At 43.3% G+C, this 13654-nt stretch overlaps 1 protein-coding gene across 1 annotated transcript in view; it reads left to right on the top strand.

Moving 5' to 3' along the window:
• Nucleotides 1-13654, top strand: part of ahr1b (aryl hydrocarbon receptor 1b) — a 58867-nt gene that overhangs the window by 20710 nt on the left and 24503 nt on the right. Inside the window, exon 3 of the mRNA XM_036544901.1 lies at nucleotides 10336-10451. Within this exon, the coding sequence (XP_036400794.1) occupies nucleotides 10336-10451 (116 nt within the window). The remainder of the gene's footprint in view (nucleotides 1-10335; nucleotides 10452-13654) is intronic.

Below are 13654 nucleotides of genomic sequence, written 5' to 3'. Positions count from 1 at the left end.
TCCAAAACCCTTTGACCCATCAATGCTAATAAATAATTACTCAGGGGTAGGGCAGGAGTCAGGGGCCCCCAGGGAGTCCAATCACAAGCTGGCGGGTTTGCCGGGTCACTGTTTTAGTGGGACTTAATTGGATTCTCCACCAGCGTCCCATACGGTTCTTTGATGGAATGGTGGGGGTGGGGGAGTCCTTGGTAGATGGGAGTATGTTTATGCTGTGTGATTGCCTGGGGTTTATGCTGTGATATTTAGCACTTAATCTTTCTTTATTCAGTGTGATGTGATGTAAATAGCCTGTCTGTTTATAGTTGGCCATTCACTGAAGAAGATCTGTTTAAGGGCTATGCTCACGGGTAGTGACAGAAGCATTACACCTAGGATTCAAACTGGCAACCCTCTGCTTGCAAAATCAGTTCTCTAACCACTGTGCTGCAGTGTTGCAATCTGTGACCTTCAGGGCAGAGCTACTGTCTAGCTCAGCAAAGGGATGATGAGGGAAAGGCGGTTGTGTTCCCCTGACGCCTCTCTTCCGGTCCCTCCCGTTTCCAGGCTGCGCAGAAATGGAGGGGTCATGACAGCGATGGCCGAGGTCATCTGTGCACGGCTGAGGAGCTCATATTTTGATGTTTTCATCACTCGCTGAACAGCACTGCCTCGTCCATTGTGCTGAGAGAAGCACGCTTAGCGACCGGCACTCCCCACTCAACGGAGCCCTTTCCTTTCCCAGGCGTCCAGGGCATTGTGTGTCATTGGCGACTACCCCCGTGATGTCATCAACACGTGACACTCACACAAATAGCCTCCTGGTGTTAATTTTTAATCGCCACTGTGCTTCTCCCCTCACCAGCCTGCAGTTCTACTACACTTACTTCCTGTCCTGCACCTCATATCCCACTTCTGTTTATTCACTTAGACAAGCGTGAGGGCACTCCAGCCCACCACTGTTTTAAACTGTGAATGGCAGACAGATAGACAGGATAGACAGATAGACAGATAGACAGGAAGTCATAGTGACAGACAGGGCACTGATTTTATTTGAGTAGCGTTTTCCTCCCTTGCCCTATGTATACCCTCCCGGAGCAAAGACTGCCGTCCGGCATTACACTACCACTGCTGCTGCTGCAGTGACAACAGATAATTTCACCCTAATAGCTTCTTACTGTAGGCAGATCATTAATGAGAGTTGAATAACAGCATGCACAACATTAATATTATCGGTATTAATGGAATTGCCTGGAATCGGGCCCAGGGGCTCTCATTCATTCATCAAATTAAGAAATAGCATGGAAATTGAAACTCAGTTAATCATATCCAGCATTCCAATTGCACATTTCAGCTGTTATTGTATCTTTTAGTGGGGAGGCATCAGGCATCTGGGGATGGGGGGGTGGGTAGGATTTTGTTAATGAGTTAATTCAAGTGGGAGGTATTTTACAGGAGACAGGCTTTCAGAAAGCTAATTAACATCATCGTGTTTAATTCATGTTTTATTGGGGCGACTCTTCCGCCCAGCTGATGCGCTCCCTTCCCCACATGCTCTGAGGCACGTTGCTCAGTGACCTGCAGCATAGCAGGATCACAATAGAGTTAACCCCCAGCAGCCCATTCCACAAACAGCTCCGCAGACCGAAGAGGGGTGCGGGCCCACTCGTCACGGAGCGTGTGTCATTTGAGCACGCACAGTTCTGCAAAGCTCTGCTGCTCTTGCACTGAGAAGCAGCACGAAACTGTTCTCTGGGGTCTGCCTGGTTGCCTCTGTTTAATATAGCTTGTGTTAACGTATCCAACTTATGGTGAGACCGGTGCTTTTAACAGTGGGCCACTTTTGTGTGTCTTTTGAGCAATCTGTATTTTAGCCATGGGAGCCATTCTGTAGTTGTTGGGGAGGGGAGAGGGGGGAGGGGGTGTTTTTGGGTCAGGAGTCTCACAGAAATCTCATGTCCTCTTGCTGATTATTTTAGTTTGGGTGTTTTGCATCAGGTCATGGCAAGTAGTAAGCGGTGGTTTAGGCAATTGGACATTTATCAGTCTCCAGCACTTTACAGTGTTGTTCTTACTGCAAGTTCTGTATTTTCAGAAGCTGAGTTGTGTGAGCAGGAAAAATCACTGGGGAAGCGTCAAATTTTGCTTTGTGTTGTTTCCCCTGTCAGCTCCAATCACAAGCGACACCAATGTTAGCAGCGACATCAGGGATTGTGTCTGAATGTTAGCGCTACATTTTCAAAGTGCATTACTCCAGAAGGCTATCTAAAGGAAAAAGCACAGAGACAGATGGCTCCATCACTGGTCAGTGACAAAACCCGACCAGGCCTCAACATGTTTTGGGCTATAGTGTTGTCTGTACAGTTGACCACTTACTCAAATATGTGGGACAGGTCATTCTTAGTGTGTAAGGTCTTTGGGCTGGATCACAACAGTACTAAAGCCCAGCTTTGAACACAGGCTTCAGTATTTGCACATATTTGTGCAAATATACATACATCTATTCACAAATCAAAGCAATAGCTCACTGTGATTGTAGAATTATATTACATTGTAATATTTCAGCAGATATTAACCATCTTTGGTTACTGTGTCATCATTAGCAATGCTATGAAAGAAACACTATCCATTCTGTGTAAAGCCGAGCACATTTGTTTGTTGATAGAATGACAACAATCACTGTTTGTAGTACCTCCTGCGGAGAGTTGGAACCGGACCGTTCCTGCCAGGGCATTTTCCCACAATCCCCTGGCAGCTTTAGAGTCTGTGCCTTCTGACTGGTGTCTGTCGCTGTCTTTGGCCATGCAGGGTGTTCACTTGCAGGGTGCCAAATTTTGATCACAACTAATAAGAGCTGGCATGTCGGAGTTGCTGTTATTCTAATAATTATTTTTTGAAGTGCAGTTATGCTTCATTAGTTTTTTCCTTTCTGAATGATAAATGTCCCGAAAGTTAAAATATTCAGCCTGATCCACTGGGCTGATGACTGTGAGCATGGGTCACTTTACTCTCTTAATTTGGTGAAACAGAATTAAATCACTGATGGTTTTATCAAAAGATTCTTTTTCTTCAGAATTATCAACATAGACTTTGAACAAGTTAAATTGAGTTGAGTTTCTTAAGGAGCCTTTATAGAGAACATTTAATTTGATTACAGATGAAAAGCACCTTGTTTTCCGTATTTTTTTTTTTTTTTTTCATTTTTGAGAGTGCTGGGAGATGGTTCCTGGTACATGCTTGTTTCCACAGTCCAATCAATAAGATTGGTGCTTGAACCTAGAACCAGTGGATTCATGGGAATGCCATGGCAAAGAAGCCATAGGGGTCCCACAGTGGATTTGTAGGAAAACTCAAGCACAGGGTTTCACTTCATGTTTGTTTCAGCATGATGTTGAGTGGAAAGTAATTCAATGTGTGTACAGAGTACCTGTGAGATTACTCTGCCAAAAGTGCTGTTTCAACACAATTTAGCAATTTGCAGCATTTGTGCAATTTTTGTGGGTTATTGTCTTTTGTTTCAAAACTTTAATAAGTAATCTACACAGAACACTAGTGGTCTTTTTGTCTTATGTTTGCAAGGAGCAGTCATCATCCCTCAGGAAAGTTATAATCTGTGTATGGTCTGACTGTCAAAACATGGCATTTCTTACAGTAAAATACCAGTGGTGCTCAGAGGTTGTAACCATTATTTTGATATGTGGCTGAGTGGTTTTCAATTTAATTCTATTTTAATTAGATTTCCCCAAACTGGATTCTAATTAATATGTGCCAAAATCAAAAATCCATTAAAACTCAAATCAATTTAGCATGAGGTCAATATGACGTGCGCTTTTGGCTATTGTCTCTTGATAATCCCGGGTTAGATGATAGTTGAGTCGTCCCCACTGTCATTCAAAAATGTGTTCATGGTTCATTTAATGAAATTGGAGCGTCTTCGTCGGAATGCTGCTGACACATTCGTTTTCACACACACACACCCCCCCCCCCCCCCCAATCAGATGACCTTATCTGCCACAGGCAGCCCTCTGCCCCCCATGCCCCGCCCAGGTCACTAGATTGCTCGCTGTCTGAGGAATAGAGTTCTGGGAATCAGGTTGGCGTGTCGCCCCATGGCCACGTTGCGTGTGAAGGGGCAGACAGCATGTGACATGGATGCGGAGCACAGACGGCAAGCTCTAGCACCCACAGTGGCATCACCGCCTGTGCCCTCGTCTCCCTTTTGTGTCTCGTCCTCTCGGTTGGGGCTTGTTGCTGACCATGGGGTCAGAGGTCATGTCAGTTCGAGACACAGTTTTGTTGTCCAGGTCAGGGGTCAACGAGCGATGTTGTTTTTTTGTTCTGGAGAAGCACACCATGGTAGTTTAGCTCTCATGGCATCCTCAAAACTCAGAACTCATTTTTCTGTCTCTGTCACCCACGTTGTATTATTTCTTTTTTTTCCCTCTTCTTTTTTTTGGGCCTTCATTGTCCTCATGACGTAGCTCTTAGTTGTTGCAGATTTGCTAAATATTGTCTTCACAATATGAATACATGTAAACTGCAAATAATCAGACAGCTGACTAGCTCAGAAAGGTCAGTGCTGTTTTTTCATTTTTTTTTTACCGTTTTACAATTGCTAGCACTATTTTTGAATTGCCACAAAGGAACATTTTCCTGGAAAGGAAAAAATAAAACCACTGACTCCAGGTCATGCACAGTCATGCAAAACCCAAGATTCTGTTTTCATTTTTAATAATGTGTTTTCCAAAAGCACACACTTTGGAGCTACTCCATCAATAAATATTTTTCAACAAACAGTACATTTAGCAAAAAAAACAACATTTATTAGTCTTTCTAGATGAATAAAGTGTTCTAAATTAAAGAGAAAAATTGATTAGTGAAATAAAATGCATTTCAGAAAGTAAATGCACAAAACAGAGTCCATATTACTCATGTGCAGCGAGTCTCATTATGCAGTTTTCTTTGGCAAGATTACAGATGTCCTGATCTTTGATACAATGTGGATCTTCTGACATGATGAATTCATACTTGGCTTTATTTTAACCTGCCCTTATGTACTGTTTACCTAGAATATTATTTGCATTTGTGGGCCATCAAAAATTCATTCACCTGCAAACCACCCTACTCCCTGACCATGGTCTGTTCACAGGATGCTGCCCTTTGACGCTATCAGTATTTTTATATGTTATTTATATACTTTTGCAAAAATTATGCTCACACATACAACTCTGGATGCATGTTTTATTTTTTTGCTTTTGGAAATGATGAATCTGTTTGCCCCAGCTCAAAATCCTAATTATTCTAAGACTCCAGCTTAGACCAGAATACTTAATAATTAGAAGTCTGGTTGGTAATCATTCACTTAAAATAAGACAAATGCGTCTTTTCCAAATATTGGTCACAGACAGTAAATAATAACAGTACAATAAAGACAGGGTACTTAGATCCCATTTTAATTGCACATCTAATGAGTACTGCATCACAAGAACAGAAAGATTTATATGTAAATCAATTATGTTGTTTATTTAAAAACAAAAAGCAAATGAAATGACCTCTCAAGCCCTGGCATTGAGCTTTACATTTGCTTTTGGCCAGAAATTCACATTGATTGAAAAAATGTATACTGTGGCAAGGCATTGTAGGAAAAATGCAATATTATGATAGTCATATCAAGTCCTGGCATTGTTCCACTGTGATATCATCACTAGCCAACTCCATTGTATGGCATAGGGTGGCTTTACAGAGTTTCTGTTTATGGACCAAATAGTTTGCATGCTGCATCCCCCATTGACAATTCTGTCTGTCATTTTTTAAGGTACAAGTATTCTGAGTTGTTTGCTTTGAACATTCTTAAAGCTTTTTTAGTGAATACCTCAGATACCTGTGACCAGATTCACAGTGTGGAACCTGCTGAACAACAGCTTGAACAGTTTATCTAATGGAGATTGAGCTTTCATCAGTTCGTTTGCTTCCTGGCAGGTTTGAGGTCTGACACAGCTGTTTTCTTCCTACTTTTTCATTAATTTAAAGACTTTTTCACTCTGCAAGAAGATATTGTAAGTGTCTGTCAATTGAAGTGTGAAGAATTGGTCTCTAAAATTCTCAATGGTGGGAATAATTTGTAGACTGTATAGGACTGTATAGATTTTTTTTTTTTTTTTTTTTGCAGAAGCATGTGAAAATGAACCCCAGGGTAAATGTTTCATTGGCTGCATCATGCACACATCTTGATATTGGGCCTTACTGCATGATTCATAAATGCATAGTACATTCAGCAAAAAACTGCTGTCCATCATGCTTTCAAGTATTTCCGCGGGGAGGGAAATTGCTCTGATTTTCTACATTGACATAGGCATATTAAGCCTCACAGCTGCCTTATAGTGCTTCCATCAACCCATGCACTGTATATGTGTACACTTACTCTTGTAATGAAATGTATCTGAAGTGTTTCTATTGTATATGCATCATTTATACAGCTGGGTATTTACTGAAGCAATTCATGTATTGCATCTTGCTCGAGGGTACAATAGCAGTGCCCCAGCTGGGAATCAAACTAGCAAGCTTTGTTACCAGGGTCTGCGCCTTACCATTAAGCCATACAGGTAAACTTTATGACTAACAGTCGGGCACATGTGTTGGGTGGGGGCTATGGGGGCTTGAGTCCCTGACCTTTTGGGGAAGTGCCCTTTCCTGCCAGGCTGATCATAGCTGAGCCATGCCCTTTTTTAAATTGGGCCCCTGCCTTCCAGAAGGTCTGCACGGCCTTGCTTGTAGTCCTAGACATGAGTGTTGTTGTTATACAGCTATTGACCGGGAGTAATTCTGATGTGGGCATACAGATGATGGTAGAAGCTATAATAATAATAATAAGATCACTCTGATGTGGAAGGGGGGGGGGGGGGGGGGGGGGGGGGGCATAGATGTCCCAGTTTTCTCACTCGTGAGGTTAAGATAAAACCCTCCCCCCCACTCCCACCCCATAAAAACTGACAGCAGCGAAGGTGTTGTGGAGATGTCCCACCCCTTGGTGACCCTTTTTTCACCACGCTAATGCGTTTCCTGAGTACCGCACAAGGGAAGAGTGCATGTCGTGGCACTCGTGTCCTTTGCTGAAGGAGATCTGAAAGACATCTCGCTCGCTGCGAGGTCCTCCGGCCCCGCTGTCTCATTGCATTCTGCATGTCATTCCTAGATGGGCTCACTCGCCCCCTAACTGCCTCAGTCCACCATTTAGGTTGCTTTTTTGTCAGAATATGTAGTCGGCATTAGCTAACTGCGCCAATAAGTCGTTAACTGCAGAAAGCCATCTTAAGTTATGGTATCTATGAGGGTGTAAAATACACAGTTTTGATCTTTCTTTAATAGAGTATTTATTACACCTTTTAGTGCAGTTACACGCTCTGTGGATGTGACCTCATACCCAGCCATCTATTGTATATCGATGCTTTTCTGAGGGATACCTTGTGCTTGGCATCTTGTGAAAGCTGCTGGATCAGGAAGTTGGGAGCATGATAGAAAGCAGTGCTGCTTGGAAGGTTCTGTTGGATGGCAGTTGGTGGCCAGTCCTCAGTTGTAGACTGCTTCACCATCTGTGCAATGAGATCTCCTCCAGGGTTCAGACTCCTTAACCTGGGCTTTTTGTTCTGGGTTTGTGTGTCTTTGTTGTGTCTAAGTGTGTTTGGGTCTGTGTGTCGGTGTATCAATGTGTATATTTTTTATCTACATATCCCAGTGTGTCTGGGTGCATGTCTTGTGTCTCGGTTTATCTGTGTGCTGTGTGCATGTATCTGTGCAATGGGGTTGGAAGGGGGGGTGGATAAAGATAGGATAGTGAAGGTCATTTTTTCTTTCTTTTCAATTACGATTGATTACTTCAAGAAGGAGAATTACAAGGTTACTGGCAGACTTTTGCTGATGCAAAAGCACTTTCAAGCGTATTAAAATATTAATTAAAAATGACTTAATTGTTTTAGTTTCATCACATATCGTATGCAGTTTTACCATCAGCACATTGTTTTGTTTTTTTTGGGAAACAAGTAGAGAATTGAATTGAATTGAATTGAATGGCCAGTGCACATGCAGAATTGTTCTTGTCAAGCATCTGTTAAGGAAGTGAGAAAGTCATTTTCCAAGCAATTCTTCCTAGTTTTTACGGCCTGAAGGTACATCCTCTCATCAATGCTGACAGAGACCCTTTTATGAATAGACCAATGAGCATTGAGTAGGGTGGGGGCTGGTCAAGCAGCAGGAGAGCTAATTTAGTGATGCCTGAAGGATGTGTCTCTGCCATTCACTTCAATTTCCTTCTGAAAGTAAACAGAAATACAGCTATCTCTGGCAATTATCTTATCAGGACTGTCTGTAGTGTGTCAACAAATTCATGTTGTCATTTACATGTGCACTGGTTAGCCGTGTGCTTGGGGGAAAGAACTTCCTGGAAAAGCTATTTTCAACTCTTGTTTCTATATTTCCCTCTGACCGTGGTGTCTGAATATTATTAATACAGCTTTCTAAAAAAAACAAGTGAATGTTCACAGGGGTTGTGCAGGCTGATTTGATGCAGAAAAGGCTTCCTTCTCTGTCTGCCGCTCTCTCCCTCTCACTATCTTTCTCTCTACCTCTCTCTCTACCTGCTCATTCCATTTCTTCGTCTGTCTCTACCTCTCTCCGTTTTTCTTTCCCTTATCCCTCTCTATCTATATGTCACTTTCTGCCTTTCTCCCCTGTTTTTCTCTTTCTGTCTTTTCTCTCAGTGCTGGCCCACACTCTCTCGCTGAATCGTCTGTCAGCCATAGTGAGCATTTGCAAACACATCAGTAGTGCTTAAAAATAACAGTGTAATACAGCCTGGGCCCTGAGCTGAGGACTATTAGCACAGAAATGGAACATTAGCAAGGCCCGGGTCCTGGCAGCAGGGGGGAAACTGGACCAGCAGGAGGGAAGCACGCCTGCACTGAATTCTGGGATAGCTGAGCCTCACCACCCATCAGCCCCAGCATACAACTGAGCAGATTTAGACATTTAAAGCACTGACTTTTTTTTTCTTCTGGTTATTTTAGGACATGAATATGCTCAGTTCCCAGGCAATTATGATATAACCAAGTTTTTAAAGGGTAAAAGGCCTGGTTTTGTATAGTATTATCTTGAGGAGGAATGTAATCAATTGTTAATGAGCTGGGAGCTTGTCTTGTGTACTGTGTTTAGTGTACTACACATAAAGCATTCTGACATTCACAGCAGTGCTTTGTAAACATTATTCCAGTGATAAAGCGTCTCTCTCTCTCTCTCTCTCTCTCCCTCCCTCCCTCCCTCCCTCTCTCTCTTTCTCTCTCTCTCTTTATCTCAAATTTAAATTCAAATTCAGATGAGATTTATTGGCGTGACAGAATTGTTGTGGATGTCCTACTAAAGCGTTTGTATGATGACTGACATTAAAAAGAGTGATAAAAATTATAAAGAGTAATGATGATAATAAAAAGCATAAAATAACAACTATTAAAATAATGAAACATTTTAATTAAATAATAATCACCATAATTAAATAATAATCACCATTATACCACTACTGTTGTAACACAAACAAGAATAACAATAACACCTTATTCAATGGTTAACAGAGAACAAGAAGATTTACAAATTAATTATTATTGTCCCTTGCCTTGTGGCAGGCATATGCATATAGTGTTGCCTTTATTGCTGTTTTTTTCACAGTTCAGTAATGTCATGAATTATGGTAATTTGTCATTACATTTTGAGAGGTATGTATCTCTAATTAGTAGTTATTTTGAGCAGATGAGTAGGAAATATTCCTCTGTTATGACTTCTCCTGCATCACACTGTCTGCACACTGTCTTTTTTCTCTGAACAGCCATCGATTTTATGGTTCCCCATTTCAATTGCCAGACAGTAGTCACTGACTCTATGCATTGTTAAAATGTGTTTTTGTTTCTGGTCTTTTACACTGGTAATATATTTTTTCAGGGTAAAATCATCTCTTTTTAGGGTTGCATTCTGTTTTTTATTAATTTCATCTTGCAAATATTGGAAATGTAGTGTTTTGTTCTTTGTATCAGTTTGAGTTTTGTCCAATCTGATGTTTCTGAGCAAGTTGTTTCAGGGGGTCTTTCTCTGGGTAAAGTCTAGTTTGGAGGAGTGCTCTGCAGGTAGTTGTGCAGCTCGACATATTGGCCCACAGTTGCTCTTTTTTCTACTGATTGCAGTAGAGGAAATGTGCCTAACATGTATGATTGGGGGAACTTCTATGTACACAAAGGATGTCTTTTTCAGAATTCTCGATTTTGCACAAATCTGTAACTCTCTCTCTCTCTCTCTCTCTCTCTCTCTCCCCCCATCCAGTTGCCCTGAAGAACCATGCTGGGAAAGCGCTGACAGCCAATAGCAGTAACCATGACAACAGCAAAGCCGCTGGATTGGTGGAGGGTTGGTTGCCTGAGGGAGAACTTCTGTTGCAGGTGCGTACTCAGGATGCGCCAGAGAGCATCGTGACTCCAGCTGACTACACTGACCACGCAGCTGACTGCGTGTGCACGAGTGAATCATCGAAAGTTCGGAATCACTTCGTGCACCACAAATAGTCAGTGCCGATCTTCCCAATGGCCTAAATGTGTGCTGCTGTTGCACGGCTATGCGGGACTGACCTTCAGTTTATGGCACCTGTAGGGAATTTCTCATGGGAAAAACTTCTTAACTCCATATTTAGAGTCCCTGCTACTGACCTGTCATTCTGTTTAACCTGATCTGCAAGACCCAGTATGAAATATGGGCTGGCTTATTCATTAAAACATCAGACATGGTTATATATCCATAAAACACTTGTGAGCCAAATCCATGAGCTCACATTAAAGGTAATGAACTGTCTCAAGGCTGAAAGTGTTACCTAAATGTTTTAAATAGTACTGCCAATGAGTTTCAAAATGAAATAGTTAAAACACAAAAAGAGTAAGTGGTAAATGTCTCCACTGAAAGAGTTAGACGCATACACTATGATGTCATGCATTGTTTGTAATGTGGCCCATGCACGTAAGTGACAGCTTCGTTAAGCAGTTCTTTTTCTACATATTAGGGCATTGCAGATGCATTGTTGTGCCAGGTGTAGTGGTTCAGCATATTGAAACTGAAATGAAGGCACATAATGGCGTTGGTCAGCTCTTCAGGAGCATTTCAGGGACATATTCTCGCAGCAGAAACCAAGTGAAGTGTCTCTGTGACTTGTGTGACAGCCGCTACATGCTCTGCTGTGGTCCTCTGTGAAATTCCTCGCCTGACCCCATTAAACATACTCGTAGGTCTGGGCCAGGGTCGTGACCCTAGGCCAAAGTGCCACTGTAGAAGGATCTTGGGTCACGCGAACCTAGTTTGTGTCCCTAATCCTCTCGACCGGCAAATTGGAGTAAAAAGAGGCGGTGCCCATGTGTAAAGCTGCTACTCGCCGCCATTCAGTCATTTGTCACAGACACGCCTTAGTGTTCTTCTCCGCCGAACGCAGTTCCCACTAACCTGCTCCCCTTGGGAAGAAACAAGAGCACTGCAGGTAGCACAACTGAGCCAGAACTGTGCTGTATTTGTGTAACGCATCGCCATCTTAAAAATCCGCCAAAAAATGTATGTTTCTGTTTCCCCGTGCATCCCCACACCCTTTTCGTGTTGAATCAGGGGAGTTGACAATCCAATAACGTTAATGGTGAGCTCATGACGGGGTTGGAGGGGGGAAATCTCCTCAGAGCCAACCACGGTGGGGATGGGGGGGGCTAGACGAATTTGAATTGGGGTCAACGCAGTGGAAGAGGCGGAATGTCTTCCATCCATGTCATGCAACCCCCAAAGAACAATATGTTGGTTTTTAAGGGAATGGACCATGAGGAGACCACTTAGACAAGGTGAAAACCAACAGTCTAATTCAGATCTGACTCTTCATCATCCTCAGATAGGTGCCCAGACCCATTCCAGCGCAAACATCCCAACCCCCCTGAAGGCATCGCGTACAAAGTAGTACCTTCGGGAGCCTGGAGCTGCTGCGCCCATCCGCCCAAGGCGTCCCTCCTTTTTGAGACATTCGGGGCTTGTCTTTTCCACCCCCACCCGCACCTGAGCAAAAATCACCCTCCCCCTCAAACCCTCACCCCCCGGCTCACAGAGTGCAGTCTCAGGAGTCACGCACTGATCCCGGGGTGTGCTTTCCAGGGCTGCCTCTGTGCGCTGTGTGTGCATGTTCATGTGCATGCCTTTGTAGGACACGCAGCCCAGCTGTTTCCATTGGCCTGTGACCAGTACTTTATTCCTCATACCACGCCTCTCCAGAAGATGTGTTGTTTGCGATTGTAAATGGGATCAAGGGGAGATTGGGTGGTTTCGACCATGATCCTAATGGGAGGGATTAGTGTAACTCCTTGCATTTACATATACGCACACACAGCGCTCAAGTGGGCCATCACTCACCGAAAAGCAGCACCGCCTTCTATGGGACTAGAGCAGCAAGCAGCGTCTGCATCTGCCAGAGCTCCTTCTCTCCCAGTATCCCTGGATCACTATTTACTCCTTTGTCAATAGGGCTTTTTATGAATAAAAATTAATTTTACTGGCCGTAGATGTTTGATGTTAGTTCTGCAAGCCCAGTGTGTCATCTGGTTGGCCTCAAGTCCAAAAAGGGATGTGGGGAGAAAGGTTGCTTAAACATCACATCTATGGATGGAATGGTTTAGCATATGGAACCTGAAAACAGCAGAGTGTTATCCTCTCTCTCGTGTTTGTGCTCTTTCAGCCATGTGAAACTGGGATGGAGCTGAGGGCTATATTTTCTGCAGTGAAAGAAGCAATTGAAGAAATGCAGGTCCACAGGTGGTAAAGTCAATGACCAAAGATTAGTTATGTAATCCAGTCGTTCTAAAGAGGCGCCCTATTGTCGCATACTTTGTGATATGCTAACAAGACATACTGTCCCACTAATTGCATTTTCATCCCAGTTCATCCATATACATATAAAGATTTGCATATGTACTGAGGGCAAAGAAACAGTCCTCAAATTTCTCATTTCATTTATTAGGACTGCTGAGGAAGGCCCACATGCATTTTTGCAAGCGTTTTCCCACAATGCACTCAACCACAATGTACTCGCTCACCCACAATGCACTCGCTAGCCTCTGGTAATTATCTGGGCCTCAGTCTCTTCTGTGGTAGTCACTAACTTTATTGATGTTCTGCTTGGGAATTGTGAAAATGTGTGTTAGGTCACTTGCCAAGGTGCCCACCTCTATAAGACTAAAGCAGGGGAGAAAAGAGTGGAGCCCTCACAGGGTTAAAGGTTGCCTATGCCATGACATTAATTGCCCTCTCTGGTTGCTATTGGAAGGCCAGGATCCTTTCTAAACAGACAGGGGCCCTTTTGTGTAGGGAATGAAAGGGGAGACAGACCTCATAAAGAAGGATTTGGCAGTGGCCCGGCTGTCTCTTGGCTGAGAGAGCGCTTCCGATATTAATCAGTTCAGACGTCCATACACTAGCGCATCCGAAAAAGCCCCACCCCCACCGCTCCTCCACTCTCTCACCCCCAGCACTTAAAGGGACGGCGTGCATTTCTGCTTGTGCTACCTAATTAGGCCAGTGTTCCTCCCACTCCCACAGACCCGGCGTGTCCACGAGAGGGGGGTGGCATCTCCGT

Source organism: Megalops cyprinoides, chromosome 14 (genome assembly GCF_013368585.1).
Source record: "Megalops cyprinoides isolate fMegCyp1 chromosome 14, fMegCyp1.pri, whole genome shotgun sequence".
In the NCBI taxonomy this organism is placed as follows: Eukaryota; Metazoa; Chordata; class Actinopteri; order Elopiformes; family Megalopidae; genus Megalops; species Megalops cyprinoides.
Note: the sequence above shows the minus strand (reverse complement) of the source record. Positions and strands in the feature narration are given on the sequence as shown.